At 34.8% G+C, this 24041-nt stretch overlaps 1 protein-coding gene across 1 annotated transcript; it reads right to left on the bottom strand.

Moving 5' to 3' along the window:
* Window positions 1–11971: 11971 nt before the first annotated feature.
* Window positions 11972–22667, bottom strand: LOC104085950 (ATP-dependent Clp protease proteolytic subunit 5, chloroplastic-like). The gene is made up of 9 exons (XM_009590072.4): window positions 22392–22667; window positions 22196–22300; window positions 19865–19979; window positions 19644–19736; window positions 18876–18921; window positions 18128–18200; window positions 14055–14089; window positions 13875–13963; window positions 11972–12521 (listed from the first exon to the last, which is right to left on the bottom strand). Exons 1-9 carry the CDS (start codon window positions 22508–22510, stop codon window positions 12318–12320), a joined length of 879 nt encoding a protein of 292 aa, XP_009588367.1. The 5' UTR covers window positions 22511–22667; the 3' UTR covers window positions 11972–12317.
* Between the last annotated feature and the right edge of the window lie 1374 nt (window positions 22668–24041).

The following is a 24041-nucleotide window of genomic DNA, read 5'->3' as shown; positions in this document are numbered from 1 at the left end:
ACCATATTAGAGATGCCAGAGTTCATAGTTTCCTATTTGACATGTGATACCATGACAGCCATCATACGCCCTGGGCTAAAAGCAATGAGGATCTATGTGCAAATAGGAAATGTATTTACCTGACCATGGTAAGTCAAGGGATTAAAATAAATATGACAGGTATGGAGTAAGTATTCATTAACCCAATTTAAAAGCAATGTTCCTCCTATTTGTGCTTAGCTCAAATTAGTGTTTGCCCCCCTTCCATTACACTTTATAGCAGTATCATCATATGTTCTGGGCTAAAAATCAAGTCCTGTCAATTTTGAAAGAGCAAACGGCATAACATAAAAGAAATGGGGAGAGTTAAGTTACGCTGATTAGACCTTGTATCTTCTATCTCCCCGTCAATCAATCCAAGATAGATATACATGTTGACCTTGATCATTAGACCTTGCAACTACCATGATTATTGTGAGACAAGTGGTTAGTCATTTCTTTCTGAGAAACTGTACCATCTGAGCTTCCCACGTCCATATTTATGCAGCGCGACTCCCCCGTATTTTGAGCTTCCTCTAGAGAACCCAATGCTTTGATGTCGATGTGTGTGCAAAAGCTCTCCTTTTATGAAATTAGACATCTACTTATCAAGTAAAAGACAATAAAAATCAGCAAAAATTACTTTTCTAATTTAGAAAAAAAAAGATTTGAAACTTAGGGGGTTCAACAATTTATTAATCTACATGCAGTGTATTCCAAAAAGATACAGTGTATGAAGACTAAACTAATTGGAACATATATATATATATATATATATATATATATATATATATATATAAAAGAAAAGAGCATTCTTACATTCTCATAAAAGGTCTCAATCCAAAAATAGAGGAATACATCAGCGTCAAAACAGAAGTCATGCTTCTCAACATAAGTTGTCAAGTCCACCTTCTATAATACAATTAAACATTTGTTCCTCCCAAATATTTAAAAGTCAAATTAGACTTGTTCCAAAACAATCGATAAACGTCAAAGGAAGTCACTATGAGGTTGTTGATATAGTTACCTTCTAAATATTAACATAACTTTTCTGTAATATTGAGGCTTCAGAATTAGACAGTAGTAGTTAAATCAATTAATACGGATGGATTTTTAATATATACATCTATATTTGTCAATATATATATAGAGATTCTTCTTTAATTATAACAAAAGTGTGCAAAGATATGGTTGTCATACCTGGATACCCTCAGCGGCGGAGCCAGGATTTTCATTAAGGGAAGTTAAAATTTTAAAAAATAAAGTCATCAAGAAGTGAAGAGGTGTCGTTATATAGTAATATATACATATTTTAAAAAGAATTACCTAGCTATACAATGTAATTTCTCGGCGAAGGGGTGTCGAGTGACACTCCTTTGGTCTATGTGGCTCCGCCAGTGGATACCCTTCATCATCTTCATATTCTGTGTTATTTTGTAACTGCCATGTTATGTGTAAACTTTATGAGCGTATATTGATCTAAGACAATTACTACTGCTACTTCTACTCCCCAGGTCATCTATAGGCTCTGCTAGAGAAGTTATCCCCTTATTGCACACTCCACTTGTAGTATATAGAGACATACTAAGTTGTCTATTCAGTGAAGACTTCAATGGAACACTGATGTTCTTTTCAATTTACTAAAGGGCAGCCCGGTGCACTAAGCTCTCGCTATGTGCGGGGTACGAACTGTAAACGTTAGAGGACGGGACGTCCAACTTGAATCCATAATTCAATTCTTGGTAAACACCACTCAATAGTCTCCATTATTACATCATGATGGTACAATTCGTTAAAAGAACATCCAATCAAGGATAGTATTTCGACTTATACTCCTAAGCTTACTACATAACTATAAATATATTAAATAGATTATATTGTCACTCATATCGACATAGGAGGAACTCTTTCTTCATTGTCGACAGAATAGTTTGTATTTTGGGGGGTTCAAGATGCCATATTTTCATGTCTACAAAATATATTTTATATGCATCATTAATTGTATAACTAATAATCAACTTAACCAAATATTTTAATAAGAATAAATTATGGTAAAATATAAAAATATAAAATATTTTAAAGGGGAAGACTTCAGAAATGTTCTTATGTATATAAAATATAAAATTTTGTTTAAAGGTAGAGGCAATAATATGCACAACTTTCCTAATGACCAGTGAACAGAGAACTAACAGACTATTAGAATAAGAAATAATATGCTTCTCATTATTTGCTATGAACAATTTTCTATATTATTACTTGGCACCTTTCCTCAAGCAGAATGAAGAATTTGGAAACGACTAAGACAGACATGTATAACGTGTTACTCATATATTAAAAAAATCAAACTCTGATTCCCACCTCCCCTGAACCTCAATTTTGAGATATCCCGATAAACAAATAAATTAATCGAAGAAATATATGCAATTAAAAGGAGAATATCTTCTCTACTTCTCTCACCTCTTGACTATTTCAATATCAAAGTAGAAATATGCATGTTGGTCACTGGCCCATAGATTCATGGTTACATTCACTTGGCGTTTCTAAAACACTGTACTTGACAAAGGATGTGTTTAAACATATATGTTGATGATCAAGACTTCCTTAAAGATCAGCAAAAATTGCTAGGGCATCCAGTACACGAGACCAAAGGAATTCATGATTTTGGCTATAAGTTCAAGAATAAATCAATCATCCTAAAAATTAGTCTGAGTACTTGACTATCGACTGGAAATAACCTAACACTATAAGTCCACTCCCTTCAACACTTTTCAACTTTTGAATTTGAACATAATGCTAAGAACTCGATTACCGTTGAACTTCTCCAAGCAACTTCATTTGATCAAGTCCTTTTAGAAGCTAAATTTATACAATACTTTTTCTACTCTTTTACAGTAGATGTTTCACTATAAAGACTTCATAACTTATACCTGAATTTTATATACCATCATTATCGCCAAAATTATCTTTTTACCCATTTATATACAAAGTAGATCAACGATTATTAAATTTTTTACTCTAATGATCTTATTACTTATAGCTTGCAACCAAAAAAATATATAAAAGGTATTTCAGAGATGCTAGTGTAATCAAAGAACATACTTTTGGTAACAAATTTTTTTTGCGTTGTTTCTGATTCTGTATGTAATATCCGTTTGATGTGAAAAGTGGATTTTTTTTTAAATTTTCCATGGAAAAGGATCCGAAAAGCTAGATTTAGTATGCCCTTTGAAAGACTTTGGAAGAAAGAAGAAGTGTGTTGAGGGTAGTTATTGTCGGATGAAAAAGTGAGATTGTGGGAGTTCCAAAAATGATGACCTATGTTGAGAATTGAAAACGGTTTCGACTATATAACTTTTAGATGTAGCCTCTATCGGGTTATGAATATTAAAAGCAGTTTTAGTTTGCACATTTTGTACATTAATGTTTTTTGAAATTCAAATACTAATTTTACCTAACTTAACTAATTTATCCTAAAATTGCCACATGGCATTTTCTTAATGCAACACTTGGCAAATGCTCATGGTTGACTTCTTTCTTTTTAATAATAGATAGATTTTCGGGAATGACCGACAAAAACGGGTTGAGATTTTGTATTTTTTTTCCATTTGGACTTCCTCCATTATTAATTTCTCAACACTATCATAGATTATGAGCCCGTTTGGATTAGCTGATTGTAAATAACTGATAAGCTTGAAGTGCTGAAAAATATTTTTAAGTACTGAAGTTGATTTTTTAAATAAGAATGACTAAAATATCCTTAAAAACTTTACAAAAGGTTATAAATTTAAAAGTTTCTTTGTAAAGAAAAAGATGAACAATGAATATGGAATGAAAATAAAGTTAGAAAATTTATTTTGGGAAAAATATTTTGTGAATTAGAAAATATTATTAAGAATAAATTAGTAAAAGCCTTGGTCAAACTAAAAGTACTTATAAGCTAAAAAGTCATAAGCTGGGGGTGACCAACTTATGACTTATGGCTGATTTTAGCTTATAAGCACTTGGCTTATAAGCATTTTGAGTATTTACCAAACGTGTAAATAAGCCAAAAAGTACTTATAAGCCAGTTTGATCAGCTTATAAGCTTAGCCAAACACCCTCTATATGTCCCTCTAATTTCTAAAATTTAAAGATTTATTTACGAACCTGCAATATTTTTGTCAAGCAAATATGTATACAGGAATTTTTCATTTTTTGTCAAAAAAATCTTTCAAGCAAATTTTTCCTTATCAGCAACATTAATTCAATTAAATAAAATTTTCTTGACAACATTCATTAAAGTTCCCGCACGAATGGTAAAATTAGCCTATAAAAATATGATCAGTCGATAGATTTTCCATCTATATCCAACCCTAAAGAGAATAGAAGTGAGACGCTTTCCAATGTAAAAATAGCACGGGTAAGCCAGTTTTCGGATTGGTAATAAAAAAATAGCCAGCGTTTGTAAAGTCATTAAAAAATAGTCACTGTTTTACTGAAAAATAAAATGTTTTAGCATAATATGCGGGATTATGGAGCTCCTGCATATAAACTTTCAGCATATTATATTGGAACTGCAGCATACAGAAAGTTCCAGCATAATACGATGGATTATGGAGCTCCTGCACATAAACTTCTTGTATTTTATGTTGGAACTCCAACACATTATGCCGGAAGCTCACATGTAAAATAAGTCGAACTCCAACATATTATGCTGGAATATTTACGGATTTTTAAAGGTGTTTTTGTTCAAATTTTATCTTTACATGAAAAAATGGCTAAATTTCGATTACTTTTGAAACTATAACTATTTTTCAATTACCAGTTGTAAATCTGGCTATTTTTGAATTTCTCCCCTTTCCGATCGATCACACGCTCAGTTGGGCATAGTATACAACCCACCTAAAAGTTGGGTTGGTTTGGGCTAATATGTAACCGAGAGCTGACTCATAAGAAAATAAGAAAATGATACTGTATAGCCGCTTTCAAAATAATAGTCTGAAATATATATATATATATATATATATATATATATATATATATATATATATAAATTTTATATACTTTTGCAGCAACCGGATGTAAATAGTTCAGTCACGGGCTAAAAATGATTTTTGCTTTGATATGCTAAAACTTATCGGATATTCTTTTAAAAAAACTTTTCCTTGATTTGATATGCTAGATATAGCCATAAAAAATATGTTAGTTTTATATGGCAATTAAATAAATTTAAAGAAAATACACAGAGAAATTAAAACTTGATTAGAGTGGGACAAGTTGGCCTATGACTCATTTTTTAACCTATTTTTGACCAAATTCATTTTAGCCTAAGTAATCTTTGGATGGGTTAGTGACTACCAATTTCTAGACTCTATCTAGTTTGAGTTTCCCAAATTTAGTCCACCCCATCCATTTAACACCTCGACTGCACACTACAAAACTTTCTTGACAAAAATTTAGGGGGTTCAATCCGAACTCCTGCCAGATCTACTTTTTATTTCTTTTTGACTTCTTGAAATTACTAATAGAGACAAAGTTAAAGAATAAATAATAGGTGTGGCTTCGATTCGCACTAACTTCTCTTTTCCTTTCCAGTTCTCTGATTTTCTTATATAACGAGGGAAAAAATGTCAACCTTTAGGAAATAAACATGAATGAACACATGACACTAATCTAAGGTAGTATTAAGAAGCACTCTCTTTGTTTTCGTACATATGGCACACTTTTCTTTTAGTTAGTTTTAAAAGAATGACATTTCTAAATTCGAAGCAAGTAACTTTACACTTTTTATTTTATCCTTAGTGAGTAACTTTTATAAATCACAAAAATATTATGGTATGGCTCAAACTACAAGTTTCAGAGTTTTATAGCCACACCACCATGATGTCATATTTTAAACCACAAATTTTAAAAGTTGTTTTAAACTACGCATTCGTTCAAGTTATGGGAAAATGCATAAGTACCCCCTGACTTATAGCCGAATTTTCAACTACACACCTTATATTTGCGAGGATCATATTATCCCCCTGAACTTTTTTCACACGAAATATATACCACTCTAAAGCTAAACAACCAAACTCTTGGCAAGCTGTGAACTACACGTACTGCCACATATATATTTAGTACTTTTTTATTCTTTCTTCTATTTCTTTCCTTTTTCATACGTATTTCTTATTATTCTATTATTGTTTTCATTTATTTCGTTTTTTAATTCTCTTTCTTTTTATTTTGGTCACATGCTGCATAACAGTAGAGATAAATTTTGATCCTTATTTAACAATTCAACGCTCCACTTAGTTGGGATATAACAAGTTTAGAAATATTACTTTTTGATTTTATAAGAATAAATATTTAGAATGGAATGGAATTACGATAAAAATTTGATTTCTTTAACGTGGTGTTATTCATTTTTTCTTCTTCCCTGATTTCACAATTTCATAAAATGGTGGTCGTCGGAATCTCAAAAACTCCATTTTTCCGACGCGAAAAAGATTTTCAATGACAGATTTTTTTGTCCAGATATGAGTGTGTTTTGCTATATATATCCCTGACCTATAACCGGATTTCCAACTACACACTTAAGCTTTTCGAGGGTCCTATTACCCCATGAACTATTTTAAAATAGAATAAATTTACCCTTAAAATATCACAACCACATCTATGCTATGTGGTGGAGTACATGCGCCTCAATATTTTTACACTAAAATTATTATTGTTTTCTTCATTATTTTCTAGTCTTCTCATTTCTTTCTTTATTCTTTCTCTCGCCTCCATTATCAACAACCCCAAAAATCACCATTATCATACTTGCATCACTAGACACTATCTCTTTACCACTTCCAAAAGAAAATTTTAACTTTCACCATTTTATTTTTACCTACCATCGCATCCACCACCTCCATTTTTCGCCATAACCATAGAACTTTATTACATTAATACAAACATAATTCTAACTAACGCCGATCAATTAGAGTACAACATAAAAGAAAGACAAAATCTTTAATCCCCGAGAACTTCTCAGATGATAATACAAAAATAAAAAATTAAAATAGATGTCGTCATCGGAGACAAAATCGTTTTCAGTGGTTTGATATTCTCAAGTTCTGGAGTTCTGTGAAACTATCATTATTTTCATATTTTAATTCAATAGTTGATAATTTTTACTGGGTCTTTGCTTTTGCTACAAAAGAGGGATATACAGGTAAAAATAAAAGTGGGGGAAGATGAAAATTGTGAGCTGGACTCCATTTTTTCCGGCGAGGAGTTCGTCTGAGTTCTTGTGGGAATCCTTACGGCAACTGAAAAAAATTAAATGGGTAAGAGATTGTTTTATTAATAAAATATAACTAATTGTAAAGTATCCAATGGTAAAATGACACATATAGATATTAATAAATTTTAAGGCAGTTTTATGCTCTCACACGCCTCCAAGAAAGTGAACACACTTTCTGTGCCACGACATCTCTTAAGGGGATATTTAGTCCAATTTAAAATAGTTCATGGGGATAATAGGACCCCCGCAAAGTTTAAGTGTATAGTTGAAAATCTGGATATAGGTTAAAGGGATACTTATGATTTTCCATATACATTATCTATATATATTATTTTCTTGAAAGTGTAATTTATGTGAGGGGGAAGAGAAAAAGAAAGAAAGAAAGAATAAAAGCTGAAAAATGGTGGTCTAAATTTCAAGGACTCCATTTTTTTCGATGCGAAAAAAATTTCCGGTAACAGATCGAAAAATGGTGAGCTCCTAGAAAACTTTCTGGCAATCAACAATCAACAACCAAATTCTTCTTTCTCATTCTCTTTTTTATGTAAATTTAAATTATTAAAAAAAAAAGGACTTTCCGACACCATTTCACCACTGAAGCAGTGCAAGGCCGAAGGCCCCGATCGGAAAACGGTGAGCACAGAGAGAATATTTTTCGCAACCAACAATCAAAATTCTTCTTCTTTTTCAGTCTTTTCTTGTACACTTGATTAAATAAAACCCTTATTCAAATTCTGCTTCAACAAATAAAACTTTAGAAATAAAATCTGAACTCAATCTGCCCGGAGAATATGGAGAATATCGGAGCTAATTTTTGGTCAAATCTATAAGTAACGAAACTGGAGGGAAGAAAAGGAAAAGAAAAGGAAAAACAAGAGAAAATAAAATAAAATAATATTTTATATTTAAAAATTCAACATTCTCTCTCTTTCTTACTCTCCCAAAGAGGGTGACATACATTTTCTTCTGTCACATCAGTACTAAGGGTATACTAATTCCATTTAAAAAAAGTTCAGGGAGGTAATAGGACCCCACTAAGATAAAGCATGTAGTTGAAAATTCGGCTATAGATCAGGGGTACTTATGCATCAAATAGTCAAAGATAAATGACTTTTCGATACAAAAGAAACAAAATATTTTCAATAATCCAGTGATGTTTAAGCAATGAACTCCTAAGTCCATTTATACTTAAATTAACGACTGAATATAGAATTTTACATGTAAAGTAGATCAAACTTGTGAAAAAGAACGGGATATACTTTAAATGGAAACTACCAGCTATGTTCATTTATAAGTAGTTTATTACTAAAATTGGTCAATTCATTAAATATTACTAATATTAGCCAAATGTTACCAATATTAGCCAATTAGCTATTTATAGCCGAAAATGGTCAAACTTTTGCTTTCTTTTAAGTGGGTGTTATTAGAATATATTGAGTACATCTTAAGGAGTTTGAGTCTCAATTTTGGGATAATTTGGCAGAGTTTTTGAGTTGGTTTGAATTAAAAATTCGAAGTAGAAGATGAAACATGAAAAATATGATGTGTATCACACTGTGTATCATTTGTGTATCATATATATATCAAATATATATCACATGTATATCCATATATACCTGTGTGTGTAAAACATGCGTGATACATGTATTGTAGAACAATTTTTGAACTCGATTTTAACTACTAATTTTGATACCAAATCAGTCCACCAATCTTCCTCAAAATTTATTTATTGTATTTTCAATGAATTTCAATCATACCCGTTGAAAAAGATCCTTTTTTGCTTAGATTTTTGGAATCTTGTATATATATATTTTTTTTTATTTCATCATCTTGTTTGCTACCTCATCCATAAAATTTTCTTTCCGTCTTTTATCTAATGTTGCTGATTGCGCTTAAAAATATGGAAGGAGGTCTTTGCGTATGATTCTTGGAGAGAAAGAACCTTATTTATTTAAGTTTTTAATTTTTATATGTGCTTAGCTAGTTTGGTAAGTCTATGATTAATGGCTAGAGGGTGGTAAGTTAGACCTCATTTAGGACATTTAGGTAAGATTCCCAACTTTAAACTCTGATTATTTTGAGCTATACATTAGCACTCTATGTATTTTGCTGAAAGGCCTAGATTAGGTTGACACCGGGTAGTCATTTTAAACATGTTATTTAAAATATATCCACGGTTTATAATGTATTTAAAGATTAGTCAATTTTGCTTAAATTTTAGGACACGGCATCCTAGAGTTTAAACTATGGGTGTATAAAGGGCGGGGCTGGGACGGGCTGGATACAAAAGAACAGCCCGTCCGTTTAACGTTGCGGGCTATTAGCGGGCTGTACTTTTTCGGAGTTTTTTTTGTCCGTCCGGGTTCGGACTTAGAGGGCTGTTAGGGGGCCGTGTATTTTTTTTTTAAAGTAAATTTTATTTTTCTTATTCAATGTTATTGATACTTAAGTATTTGCAAACTTTTAAGGCTTAGAATTAAACTTTGAAGTTTAAAGTTTTAAATTTGAAATTTAAATTTTATAATTTTAAAATTGAAAGTTGAAAGTAAGTGGCTACAAAAAATTATTTAATAAGACCAATAGGCAATATGTAAGGATCAAGCTCCGAAGACTTTCATTTGATATTTTTATTGAATAATATATAATACTTCAAATTAAGTTGCAAGTTCTTTTTTGATTTTATTTTTTTTGAACTTGCAAATTAAAAGTTTACAATAATTATATTTAAAAAAAAAATAGTACATCATATGCTTTGCATCATTTTTGTAAGTTCATCCATGTCAGCATGAGGTTCTTGGTTTCCGGCATTGGTTGAATCAGAACCATAAACCATTATATCTCCAATTTCTTGGTCCTCCACTTCATCTACCTCGTCACGCCCTTGATTTCGCCGTTCTGATCTTATCCAATCTCTGAAGCACACTAGAATTTCCAAAGCGTTGCTACAGAAGAAGGAATATTTGCATCTACAACAGAAGAAGCATCAACAATGTTAGCATAATAATTATATAATATTTCTAAATGTTTGTGTAGAGCAGAAATACAAGTGTCAATATCAGGAGTTTCAGTTGGTCCAATATCCATATAAGAATATAAAATAGTGATTAATTGGCGACAAGTGACCATTTTGATAGAAAGGTTTAAAATAGTACCAATTAGGTAAATAGGGGAAATTAGGTAGAAATATTTTTTAAACTTATCTAGCATAGATTCAACAACAGAAGTATATCTTTCTTTCTTCTTCAAATTATGTAGTAAAAGAGAAATTTGAGCAATATGAACTAAACCATTTGCAATAGTAGGATAATTTATAATATTTTAATTTGATCGTTGGCAACGATCCAAAAAAAAACGTTAAAAAATGAGCTGAACCGGGCTGTAGCCCGTTAACGGGCTTAGCGGGTTCCGGTGCACCGATATCAAAAAACTGTTCGTTTGAAAACCGCTCCCCGCCCAACCCGTCCCAGCCCGCCCCCCACGCTACAATACCGGGCTGACCCGGGCTGAACCGGATTGTAAACGGGTCAGCCAGGCCCGATTAACAGGTATAGTTTAAACCTCAAAATTCAAACTTCAGGACATCATGTCCTAAAGTTCGAATCTTATGTCCTAAATTTTAAATTAGTAGTTCAAAAATTCAGGACACTTAGTCCTGAATTTCAAATTAGCAGCTCAAAAATTCAGGACACTAAGTCCTGAATTTTCAAATTCAGGATACTTAGTCCTAAAGTTTGGGTGAATTGACTAATCTTTAAATATATTGTAAATTATGAATATATTTTAAATAGCGGGCTTAATAGTGGCTATTACTGCACTTCGCCCAAGAACGTTCAGGTTCAAGTCCAACGTGCAATCATTACGTGGAAATGTCACCCGGTAGCCTTTTATTTACTGCTATTTAAGTTTTATCCAATACTTGCAAATTATTTAGTGTTTAGCCACAATTAAAAAAAAATAGGTGGATATTGCTTCTTCTTTGTGTTTTGAAATTTAATTTTTCAGTTCAAAACTATAGGACGGTCGTATCCTGAAGTTCGATTTTTTAGTTCAAAACTCCAGGACACCATAAGCATCCTAAGTTCAATTTTTAGTTCAAAATTTTAGGATATTGTATCCTGAAATTCAGATTTTCAGCTTTAAACTTCAGGACATTGTATCTTTAAGGTCAGTTTTTCCAGTTTAAACTTCAGGGCGCTATATCCTGAAATTTAACTTTTCAGTTCAAAATTTCAGGACATTGTGTCATGAAGTTCAAACGATATATTTTAAGCGTGTAAGTATATGTTTATTGTGCAGGGTAATTAAAGTCAATATTTTCAAGCTTTCGTTGTGACTGGAAGAGGAGGAGTCTAATTGAGTTTGGGTCTTTGCGATGAGAGAGACAACAAAAACTGTCATTGTTTAAGGTGTATATGAATGAAGTTGTGTCAATTTTTGAATTACTGAAAAAAGGGAATAAGTTCTTTGGCAGAAATGTTATGTGATGTTCAAGAAAAAGACAAAAGGTAAAACAGAAGAAGCGAGAAAGAGAAGAAGAGAAGCGAGTTGTCCTTTTTTTATTTTATTTTATGTAATTGGCTAAGCTTTAAAATTTAAATAATTTACCAACCCTTGTTGAAACTTAAATAGCAGCTCAAACAATGAATATCCGTGCACTTCGCCAACTCGTTACTTGCCTCGTTTAAAATGTACATGGTCGAGTTAGGCCAGGAAACAAGCTACTCTTGTAATCTTCAACACGTGAATGAATGTCTATTATACACACACCATGCAGACAAATGTTAGGGAAAGCTGTGAAGACAGATACAACTCGAAATTAAACACAGACGTAGAAACAACAAGGGGAAAAGATAACTCCTCCCCAGAAAAAAAAGACATGAAGAGGATTTCTGAAGCGTTTCACATTTCGTATACAATAGCTTTTTGCAGCTGCAATACAGGCTCAATGTAGAACTTACTAATCAATGGTGATCTCTCTAACCATGTCTACCAGTAACATCGCCAAAGTGTAAGAAGAAATTCGACATCTTGAGATAAAATTCAACTACTATTGTTCAGCAGCTGCTGCTAATGGTTGAAGGGCTTTCATGGGGTTCAAGATGACTCCATCAATAAGCCCATACTCTTTAGCTTCCTTTGCACTCATGAAAAAATCACGATCAGTATCTTGGTTGATCTTCTCAAGGCTTTGACCAGTATGGTAGGCAAGGTACCCATTCAGATTTGCTTTGTGATGCAACATCTCATTAGCCTGGAAATCGGTACAAGCATTAGTTTAGGTGCAGGTGTTCCATTTTGCCAATCTAACCACATGCTAAGAAAATAATGTAATAGAATGTACCATGAAAATATAGGATTTGACATTAGATCATCTCAAGTTGCTTGCTCATTGATGAGAAGCTGAAATGCGTTTACTGCACCAGAGTGCGAGAAGAAAATGAGATGATCCTTGATCAACTTGCACCCACAAGCTGGAAACTTAAGCTTCCAATGGGATTGAATGGCAAAATACATAAGGTTTGGGTTCAAAAACTTTATGGAATCATTTCAGCACCAAAAGTTGTCCATGTTACCAGCTGTTCGGACATTTTCAAAATGAAATAAAAATTCAAAATTTCCATCAATATTCTATCGTCAATTGCTGTACATGAATTTACCTTTTGTCAGTATATGGTACAAATTATATTGTAAAAAGGACTTCTTGCAGTAAAATTTTGAGAACGCCCATTTTCAAGTCTAAAAGGCAAGTTATAAAACAGAATCTAATAATCCAGAATAAAAGTTCAATACTCAAGCAAACCAACATTAAGGGGAAGAATTTGGGGTTCACAGATGGAAACACATGAAATGTGAAAGTTGGTCCAGACCATAGCTTAAGCCCTAAAAGCTTGAGCTTCGCCTATGAGTTTATATTATCCATAGCCTCTCTATGTCATAGCTTCACTGTTGTGTAGCTCACAATACAGTAATAGCATATTGTCCATGGATTTGATCAACATGGTTAACAGAGCATGCAGCAAAAAAATTAAAACTATTGATTTTGATCCTGACAACAATTTTGTAACATAATAGCTTCAAGTATATAGCATTATAACTAGGCCAAGTATCTATTTTTTCCATAGTCTTGAGTTTTTCCTCCCCTCCGCTCTTCTTTTTTTAAGTTAAGTGTTGCCTTTTCTCTTACTGCTTATTGGTTACCCCATGGCCAATCACTGATCTGTGTACTCATTTATGTACTTTGTGTCGACATGGGTGTTGAGGGATCACTGAAATTTGTTAGATATTTAGATTTGGCTAAAATTGTAGATAAAATTCAACTCTTTGAAGATTTGAACTCATCAGTCATATAAGTGCATTTGACAACTTCTTCTGATAATGTCGTAAAGTTCCAAATTAGAAAACTGATATTGCATGATGTTTGGAAAAGAGAAAGTATGAAAAAGAGAGAAATAGAGTAGAAACGGAGGGGAATTTTTTTCCCTTTTAGAGGATGGAGATTCAGAAGTCAGACCCAGGACCATATAACCACATGTCTCCGAAATGTTGCGTTCTAGAGGTAACATTCTGAAATAGGATAGTGTTGAATGAAAGAGATTATGTTTACCTGAATGTCTATATCAGTTTGCCCGCCTTGTGCACCACCAAGAGGTTGGTGAATCATTATCCTCGAGTTTGGCAGGCTATATCTCTTACCTTCATGGGAAAACAATGTCACGAGTTCAGAACACAGTGATATTCAGCATGAAGAAAGACTCTTCATCCATGAATGAGAAATTCAATTTACCTTTGGTGCCAGCGCTAAGAAGAAAAGCCCCCATACTGCAAAGTCGATTAACTAATTAAGACAACTTTTAAATTTTAAAACTAATTAAGACAGCAACACATCCGTAAACAAGGAAAATTTCAACTGCCAGTTATTTATAGAAAATAGAAACTAATTTAAAGTCTCCACTTTAAATACTCAATCAATCAAACTGATTCCAAGTGCATTTGCTACAAACTTTGTAATATAAACTTAGTGCATGCAACTTCCACAAGGCCATCCTTGTTTACAAATAAGATGTGGTGGAGCCAATAAAAAATGAACATTATCAAGCACTACATGTGCTCGGTGGTACCCAAGCCCAACTCTTGAATTCTTCCTATCACATTTCTTGACTAGCATCCTAAAGTTCAAATTGTCCAATGTATTAGTACTTCCTTTTAACGTCATTTATGGTCAGAAAGAAAACTTTTAAGCATAGAGGCAGCTATTTGAACTTCTACTCTCTGATCGCTGGCATCAGAGATAGGAGAAGCTATTATATATGATGAGTAAATAGCCTAATATTCCGTTCTAGCCATTGCTACTCCTAGCCCCACTTCTTTTTTACCCAGCCCCTCATCCTCTCCCATCCGAATAAGTCCAAAACAACCAGCAAATCGCACCAACTTACCCAGAGCTTACGTGGACTGTGCTTCCACTTTGTACGCTAGTTTAGTGTTTAAATAGGGATGGCAACGGGACGGGGTGGGTTCAAAGAAATATTTTTGAAATCGAAAACGGGGTGGGGCAGGTTGCGGTTGAAACAAATTGCTGAAATTTCACCTCACAGCTGACATGTCTGGGCTTTGGGAAGATCCATTTGAGAGAACTCTTACATGTGAGAAAACAATCTTTTTACAGCTTTTGAGTTTTATATTCTCAACCATTTTAGGATTTGTTTTTGGTTGGCAACCTCCAGCCTCGAACTTTTGACCTAGGGGCATGAATATGATTTGTTGTTAGTCAACAATTATAATTAAAGTATGGTTCCAGAACCGAAACCAAAACGGCAAAACGACATATTGATGGATTCAGTAAAATATTTCCCGATGTCAAAAAATTATTCTCCTTCCTCTTTCAAAATAAAAGTAGTTTACACAGCTTCAAGTAGTTCAAATAAAATAATAATGTGATTTAATTTTAACATATTCTTAATATTTTACATAGTTAACCAATTGAGTAAGAAGCTAATTTATTTTTGTTAATTTTAATAAAACAAATTAAAAAAGAACCAAATAGTTAAATTTGAGAATATGCTTACAAGTTACAAGCTGTTAAATGAGAACTAACTGGAAACAATATGTTGAACATAAAAGTTCTTAATCATAACTAATTGGAAACACTATGTTGAATGTAAATTAGAATCCAATTTTACTTTGTTAGTACAGTTTTCTTCTCTATTTTTTACTGAATAAGAAATAAAACAAAATTGCATATTTTTCCACATATTCCCTCAATAGATGAATACAATTTGAATTTCCAACTCTTTTCTGATTTTCGCAAAGATCTGAATTATTACATTTATGTCGAAACGTCGTAAAAATATCTGACTTATCTCTTTCTCTGATACTTCGATCATGTATGTTTAAACTTTGTCATCAAATGGCATAAATAAAAGTAGGTTAAAAACAATTTCATCTCTAGTTCAATTTGATCATGTAAAAAGTTTCCACTGAAGACAAAGTCTGTTCACTCTTAAATACAAGACCCACTTTATAACTTTAGTTTATACCAAAATAATAATTCCGTTCCTAAAAGGTTAGCCTTTCAAATACATAATACTCACAGTAAACTACTCATATGTAAATAACAAATTAGAGAAGAAAAAAAAAATTTAAGCAGGGCGAGCCAGCGTGGGTTTATGCGGGGTGAGGCGGTGCGGGTTGAAATCACAGAAAAATTCTACGCGGAGTAGGTTGTGGTGGGTTGAAATTTTTTGCGGGTTGAGCACAACCCACACCTGCCCCACACTGCGCCTCTGCCTTCCCTAAAAGATGCCAAGCTAATTGATACTAGTATAAAAGGATTAGAAGCTAGTCAAAGTTCAAGCAAAAGTAAAGTGAAATGAATCAACAAAACCATAATATATGCATTTTATCACAGTTGAACAAACTGAAACCAACAAATCCACCATCCTCTCCTGCAACTTCCCCAGATGGGAAGATACATTGGCAGGCTGAGGTGACGGGGAACAAGAGCTCGAGTTATCAATATCACAGTTGCTGGAGGAACCTCTTGTACCAAGCAAAAGAAGTTACCATGATCATTTGATTTTATGTCAGGAGATCTCTGGTGGAACTGAAATCAACCGGGTGAGGTCTTGAGGCTCAGACAATTTTAGAGCTAATCTTGGTTTAAAGAGAATAAATCAGGAAATTGAAATTGAAGGTCATATCTTTGAGAATTTTTCTTGGCTTTGGTGAAATAACTGTTGATTTTTGTTACTTTACCTAATATTTTTTTTTAAATTTCTTTTCACCTGTGAGCCTAAATATCTCTATGATTTATTACATAAGTTTCTAGATTTGGTACTTCATTTTGCCTTCAACCTAAACTAATTTTAACCTAGGGTGTGTTTGGTATGTAGGAAAATGTTTTTCTGGAAAATATTTTTTTGAAAAATAAGTGTTTTTCTTATTTTCTGGTGTTTGGTTAGTTAGAAGAAAGTATTGTTTGGAAAATATATAATATAGGCACACACTATAAGAGACTAAATGGGTGAGGGCGGGGGGAGCGGAGCGGTGGGGGTCTGGGTCCAAGGTTGAGGTCGAGAGTAAGGGTCTAGGTCAGATAGGGGTTCAAGGTCGGGTAAGGATCGGCAATGAGGGTCGGGGTACGGAATCGGTAATAGGGGTCGGAAACAAGGTTCGTGGTCAGGGTTCAGGGTCAGGGTTCGACGTCACAAACGATGATGGGGGTCAGGTTTGAGTCTCTGGATCAGTGACGGGGGTCAGGATTGGGATCAATGACCGGGGTTCGGGTTCAAGGTCAGGGTTTGGGGTCTGGGTTCAGGTTTAAGGTTAGGGTTTGGGGTAGGGGTTCGAGATTGGATTTGGGACCGGGATCGGGGTACGAAAACCTCGCCCCCATACCCCAAAACACCGACCCCCGACCCCAAACACTGTGTCCCGACCCTAAATACTGACCCCGACCTCGAACTTTGATCCCAACTTCGACCCATGATCCCTGACCCTGATCCCAACCGCAACCCTGAATCTTTAATCCGACAGTCGACCCCAAACCTCAATCCCGATCCCGACTCAAACCCTGACCCCAACCTCCAATCTCGTTCCCAACTCCAATCCCGAACCGGAACTCGACCCAGAACCTTGATCCCCAACATTAACCCCGACACGGATCCCAACCCTTACCCCAATCCTAACCTCGGACCCCAACCCCTTGACCTTTAGGTTTAGGTTATGGGTCTCGAGGTCTGAGGGCGAGCAAAGGAGGGGTGGGGGGAGTTGGGGAAGATTGAAAGAGAGTTTTGAAAAATATTTTTTCTCTTCTAGGTAAGGAAGTCATAATGAAAATATTTTTCAGAACATTCAAGTCAACCAAAAATGGAAAAATTAAAAAATATTTTCCTTCATATCCAACACGCCCTTAGTCATTGCATATCACCTGTTAAGTTAGTTGATTGCATGTGAGACTTTATATAATGTGATGAATTATGATTAAATTATTTTGGAGATGTATAAGTTTATATATCATATTTAAATAATAGAGCTAAATCTGACAAAATACCACGAACATATTTAACCATTGAAACAGCGGTACTATGTCCGGTGGTACTCTTAACTTTGACTAGCAGCAGCAAAGAAGGGTGAGAGGTAATACATAAAGGGAGTGTAACATTGGGTTTAAGAGTTGATTCCAATTTTACCACAAGATTCTGGCAGTGGTCAAGGATACCAAATTCAGGTGCAATACCAAAAACTAAAGGATAATAAGGGAGAATATGCATATTATGTTAAGCAATAGGGACGGAAAAAATCATATTCTAAAAAAAGATACATAAAGTACAAAAGTAAAGCAAATCAACTCAGCACCTCGCAGCGAGTCCAACACAAACGGTGGAGACATCAGGCCGAATATGCCGCATGGTATCAAAAATGGCCATTCCTGATATAATAAAATATGGATGAAACTTGATGAATCATGAAATAAAACAGCACGTTAAGATGGTGCCATAGTCCAACTCTATGCAACATAAGCTAGAAGTTGGAATAGTTACAGACTAAGTTGCTCGGAGCCTCGGACTCGGGTGCGGGTGTCCGATACGGGTGCGAATCTAGAGGTCAGATCCTTCATGATCTAAATTTAAAGATTCGGAGGTACAGATCCAGGTACGGATACGGGTGCGGGGATTCGGCTAAAAATAATTCAATTATTTAAAAATAGAGTTATAAAAATATGTCTAAATTATGAGACATTATGTGGAAAACTTACAAGGTATTCCGAGAAGGAGAAAATATTGAACAAGAGTAGAATTTTAGAAGGAGATAAAAGGAAAAGGACTGACATAGAAATTTATATATACAGTGTATTCCATTTTCTTCCATATCACCCTAGCTTTTGATTTGTTTTCAAAAATCATTGTATCTGTCCCAAATTTCTCCGTTGATTTTGGTCAAAGTACCCAAAATCGGTTGACCAGATCCAACACGGATCCCACACCCATACCCACACCCACGTCGTGTCGACACGGGTGCGGCATTGAAAGTGAAGAGTCCGAGCAACTTAGGTTACAAAAGTAGATAATAACAAATGAGTTTGATTGGGAACACTTGAAAGTACCTGCTGTAACTGACCCTCCTGGAGAGTTGACATACATGACAATATCCTGTTTAGTAAATTAAGGAGGTCAAGAGTTGGTTTAGGGAAAATATAGAAGCAATAATAAAAGGAAAACAAAAGGATGTAATGCGGAAGTTTAGTAATAAAAACAGTGGAAAAAATAAAATCTTATTAAGGATGCCCCTACAGACAAGTTACACAATTACTTGCTGTAATGATGCAAAGCTGCACGGTAAAAGTCAGAGAATCTCAGCATGCTAATTGTAATAGAAGGTCGCTTTACTTCTTTTTTTTCTTATTTAATACAAGGCAAGCTTTTTACCCCATTTGAGACGGAGCTGATCAAGGGTGAATCCTTGTAAGGCATCATGAAAGAGCTTCAAGTATCAAAAGATGCAGACCAAGAGAAAGAGGAGAAGGTGGAAATTCCACATCATTCCCTTAAATTTGTTCACCCATTGGCTACATAAACAACTAGGGCTTTAGTAGGCTAGATCCATACTATATGTGGCATGTCATTCCGAGTATTCCAGCTCGGAAGCTACAAGGACTCCAGAAGTTGTCCAAGCAACGAAGCAGCAAACAGAACATATGTGATCAACGAAATCACAAAAGAATTAAACTGACAGAGAGCATTAATACCTATAAAGAAGGAATGCTTCAAGCAGATTCTCATTCAGATATATTCCACAACATCCGATACTTAAACTAAGACTATCCAATGTAAGAGGAGGGGGGGGGGTATAAAGATACGGTCCAAAAATATACCTTTGTTGGATCAACAGCGTCAAGATAGAGAAGCTGCGCAACTATAATATTTGCCATATCATCATCAACTGCCCCACCACATCGTATGATCCTCTAAGATTCAACAACACAACAAAATAAGTTTGAGCAACTACAATTTTCTTATAGAGTAATAAAATTTAGCAAGTACATCAAACTTTGCAGTCAAAACTGAAGAAATAATAAGGAAAAAGAATGCATACATATTGGAAGAGCTGGCTGATCACACTCATAAACCGCTCTTGCACCATTGGAGGTGGTCCTTGACCTTGGGCATAAGCAGGAAAATAGGGCGATGATGGCACTTGCAAGTCATCTCTGCAAATGTCGTACACCAAGCAAATGTGTAAGAAATAACTTCTTTCTATGATATTCTTAAGAACGATAGCACAATTAAGTCATTAACATCAGATTCTTAACAATTATGAGATTCAAAAGTCAACAGGACCGATTTTTTTCCCTCGCCATCTATGAAATATAGACTCTTCATTTTCCTAGACATAAATGGGTGTGTACAACCAGTTGTTAAAAGAAAAAATCTCTGATTCCTGAATTAAAAAAACCTGCCAAGACTTTAAGCATATCCATGTCATATTTTTATCTGAATTTGTTAAAGATATTCGAAAGACAATATAACACATCCTCTCTTAAATTCAATCAGAAATTGACTTAAGAGAATCACTTTCTTTTATTAAATATTTTGCTAGTTCAGGTTCTTCATGGAAAAGAAATGAACAGTCAAATAGTAATATGTTAGGATCGGGAACGAGGATAGTGCGGAAATAAGAATACAGCATTATAAAAATGATAATAATAAAGATAATAAAGAGACCAAGAATTTAATGCGGTTTAGTCAATGCGACCTACGTCCACAAGCGGAAAGAAGAAAATTTACTATACCGACAAGAGTATAAATTAGAGTAAATATTGTAACTAATCTCCAAAGGCGGATTTATAGGGGAAATTATGGGGCACGTGAACCCATGGTCTTTCCGCAAAATTAGATATTTTATGTACATATTTTTTTAAAATTGGTATAAATATTAACTGTTGGCACCCATGCTTCAAGAAGGTTGAATGATACACTTGGTTGAAGATTGAGTTTTTACCGAGAGGAATAGGGATCAATTCCCACTTAATACATTTTTTCCTCCTTTTTTAGTAGTGCACCCATGTACTAGAAATCCTAGGTCCGCCTGTGCTAATCCCAAATACCCTGAGAGAATAACCTCAAGAAAACACTCACAAAGAAATCCACAAGTGTTTCCTAAAACAACTCACGAAATACTCTTTATCACAAAAGAAGACACTCTTAAAGTGTTTCTTGCTCTCTTAATTGGTATATTAAAGTAAGAAGAATTACTCTCCTTTTATAGGAGTAAAATTAAACTCGGGCTCCAAGTTGTATAAAAACAAAAGGAAAGAAATGTCCAAATAATTTCTCCACCACATGAACCATTCTTTGGCTCCAAGCAATATTGTCAGCCAAGGAAACTCCAACAGGCACATGCCTAATGCTAAGAATAGGATGGCCAGCGATGTCACTTCTATAAAAGCCAAAAGATGGCCACATTTGACATTACAAATTTTCACCTTGGCCTAATTTTGGCTGATATTGTAAATTTGTTCCAACCTCTTCGCAAAAACTCTTATGGACTAGATCATTCTTCATAAATGTCAATCAAGTTCAAGTAGCTTGGCAACTGCGAGAGGCTTCATGAACATATTAGCATTGTCTCTAGTGTTGATCTTCTTAAGAGACTTTTCCTACCAAAGAGATAGAAGAGCCAACAAGTTATTCCTGGTCCAAAAGAATTATTTGGCGAAGGTCTTGGAGAACTCGGCATGAAAGATGTTAAGCCAGTGAATACCTCTTTTGCTGCTCATTTTAAGTTGTCAGCTACTTAGTCACTGCAATCAAACGAAGAAGAGAGGCATATGGCACAAGTACCTTATTCCATTGTAGTCGGCAATATTATGGACGCAATGGTTGTACACATCCGGACATTCAGTAAGCTAATATATGGCTTGCCCTAAAAAACACATGGCTGTGAAATGGATTTTCTAATACTTGCGAGATACTTCAAACACATGTTTGGAGCTCGGGTCAAATACTAACACTCTGGTTGGTTTTGTAAACTCAGATTATGCATGTGATCTTGACAAAAGAAGATCACCAATAGGCTACGTATTATGCATTGGTGGTTGTGCTATCAGTTGGAAAGCGAGAATACATCATTTATCTACAACCTAAGCAGAATATATTAGCGACCAAGGCAATCAAAGAATGATGGTCATATTTGCCGAATTCAGTTTACACCAGGGTGGCATTATAATTTTACGTGACAATAAAAGTATCATTAGAGAGCAGGCAAGCAGGCCTATGTTCTTCACTATATCTTATCTTGATTCAACCCAAAAAAGGGGCATACACCAAGATACCCATTTTTCTTCCCTATTTACCTTGCCCATCAACAAAACAAACCATTATAAGAATAACCGAAATATATGAATAAAAGGAAACTAGGGGGAACCTTATAGACCAAATCCCAGTTGGTGAAGTAATTCCAGAATCCCAGTTGGTTCCAGAGTACACGGCCTTCACTGTACTCTTTCCCCGATTCTTCACCTTTAAATTCCTGCGCAAAATCAATAAAGCAAAACCATTAGAGAAAGTGTTGTCGTTATTCACATTTATATAAGTAAGCATATACGAACTCAGCTAAGTACCTGAACTGAAGGGTCTTAAAGGGGAGGGTATTAGGGTAAGCTTCAGGAATAGTAGAGGAATCAGAAGAGAAGTTGAATTTAGAGATAGAGGAAGTCGTGGCCACGCACGAATGGGCCATTTTTCTTGGATTTTTAGAGAGAGAAAGAGGGAATATTTGCCAAGTTCAGAGGAAGGAAAGGATAGGTCATTGAGCAGGAGCTTTACCAACAATACCGGAGGTGCTCTTTCTTGTTCAAACGGGAATTTAGAGAAAGTTTGAGCGTATTGTTTAACCCAAAAATAATTTTACGATGAGATAATTAAATTTATTTTTAATGAGTTCACTAGCAATATGAATTAAAGTTTATTTGAATGAATCATAGAGTTAAGCTATCTGACCAAAAATAAATAAGCAAAAGGAAAAATAATCTTATTGAGCTTCGTAATAGTCCACAATGCTTGTAAAGTGTGATCCATAATACTTGTAAAGTAAAGTTAGAATGACTGCCTAACCTGACCGGAATATAGTAGCTTTGAATAATGAGCAAGTTAAGAGAAAACTAAGTGAGTCCCAAGTAAAAGGTAATGGGTATATTTATAATCTAAGTCTAACGTTCACATACTTATCTCATTTCTACACGTAGCTCCAAGTGGTTAACAACTGCCAAGATACTCGCCGGTTATGAGAAGAATATCAGGTGTAGTGGATATGAGTGGATTTTTAAGATCTCGGGGACAGTTGAGGACCAAGTCAAATCCCGAGCTATTACTTTAGTGATGGATCTCTTGAACCATCTTTGAGGCGCTTCACCAGGACATGACTCTCATCTCCCCCGGAAGAAGTTACCGGATCAGAGACACTTCCTGCAGGGACAAAGTTTCGGTATCATTTTATTCCCGAGATAAACATATTTCAAGCAATATCGTGTCTTCGTGTGATTTATCCACGTGTCAAAGCCAGATTTTACCAATACAAATAGCCCCATATTTTTTGGATAATTCTCAAGAAATGTCCTAAAGTGGTATGATCTTTGGCGTGTCACAAAAGGATTTCTGCGGGATTTACGACGCAATCGCCATTATTTTAGAATCTGAAAAGACATCTAGCCAGTTTCATTTAAAATCCCAGATACGTGGCGGGTGTTAACGGGTTATGACGCCGCAACGGTTACCAAGGTCATGATGACCACGCCTATAAGAATTACCTTCTTCCTTTGTCCTTGTTACCTTTTACTCGAACTTCGTATCTAAAATTCTTCAAACCCTATATTGTATTTCTTAAGAAACCATTGACGTCTTTACTTCTTATTTTTTTTCAAATTCCCATCACAACTTTCAATGGCTTCTCTAAATGCTTCAACTAATGTTCACGAAATAACCTCCACCAATGAGGTTGTCGTTGTTGCTCCTCTACCTACGACCACTGCAGCCATAGAAAATATGATGGCGGAAGAACTATATGTTCTTACTAGAAGAAGCAGGGGTAGCAAACCCTCCACGACGGCGGGAGAGGGATCATTGGCCCCCGCTAACAAAAGCGAAGAGGTTCCGACCACCACATCCTGACGGTAGTGGCGCAATCCCCTGCTAGGAAGGACAGAGCAACCAAAGCTTCAGGTGGGGGCAATAAAGAACAGAACGAACCAATAACTTTGGAGGTTCTTCTGGAG

This window comes from Nicotiana tomentosiformis, chromosome 12 (genome assembly GCF_000390325.3).
Source record: "Nicotiana tomentosiformis chromosome 12, ASM39032v3, whole genome shotgun sequence".
Classification (NCBI taxonomy): Eukaryota; Viridiplantae; Streptophyta; class Magnoliopsida; order Solanales; family Solanaceae; genus Nicotiana; species Nicotiana tomentosiformis.
This window is presented reverse-complemented; position numbering and strand designations above follow the sequence as displayed.

Excerpts from the sequence above, each read along its gene's own strand:
- LOC104085950 (XM_009590072.4), bottom strand. The coding sequence starts at position 22,510 with ATGGCCCATTCGTGCGTGGCCACGACTTCCTCTATCTCTAAATTCAAC. Across the intron at positions 19,737-19,864 it reads TCAGCCAGCTCTTCCAATAT|AGGATCATACGATGTGGTGG; the intron begins GTATGCATTCTT and ends GTTGAATCTTAG. Across the intron at positions 18,201-18,875 it reads AGGAGGGTCAGTTACAGCAG|GAATGGCCATTTTTGATACC; the intron begins GTACTTTCAAGT and ends TTATTATATCAG.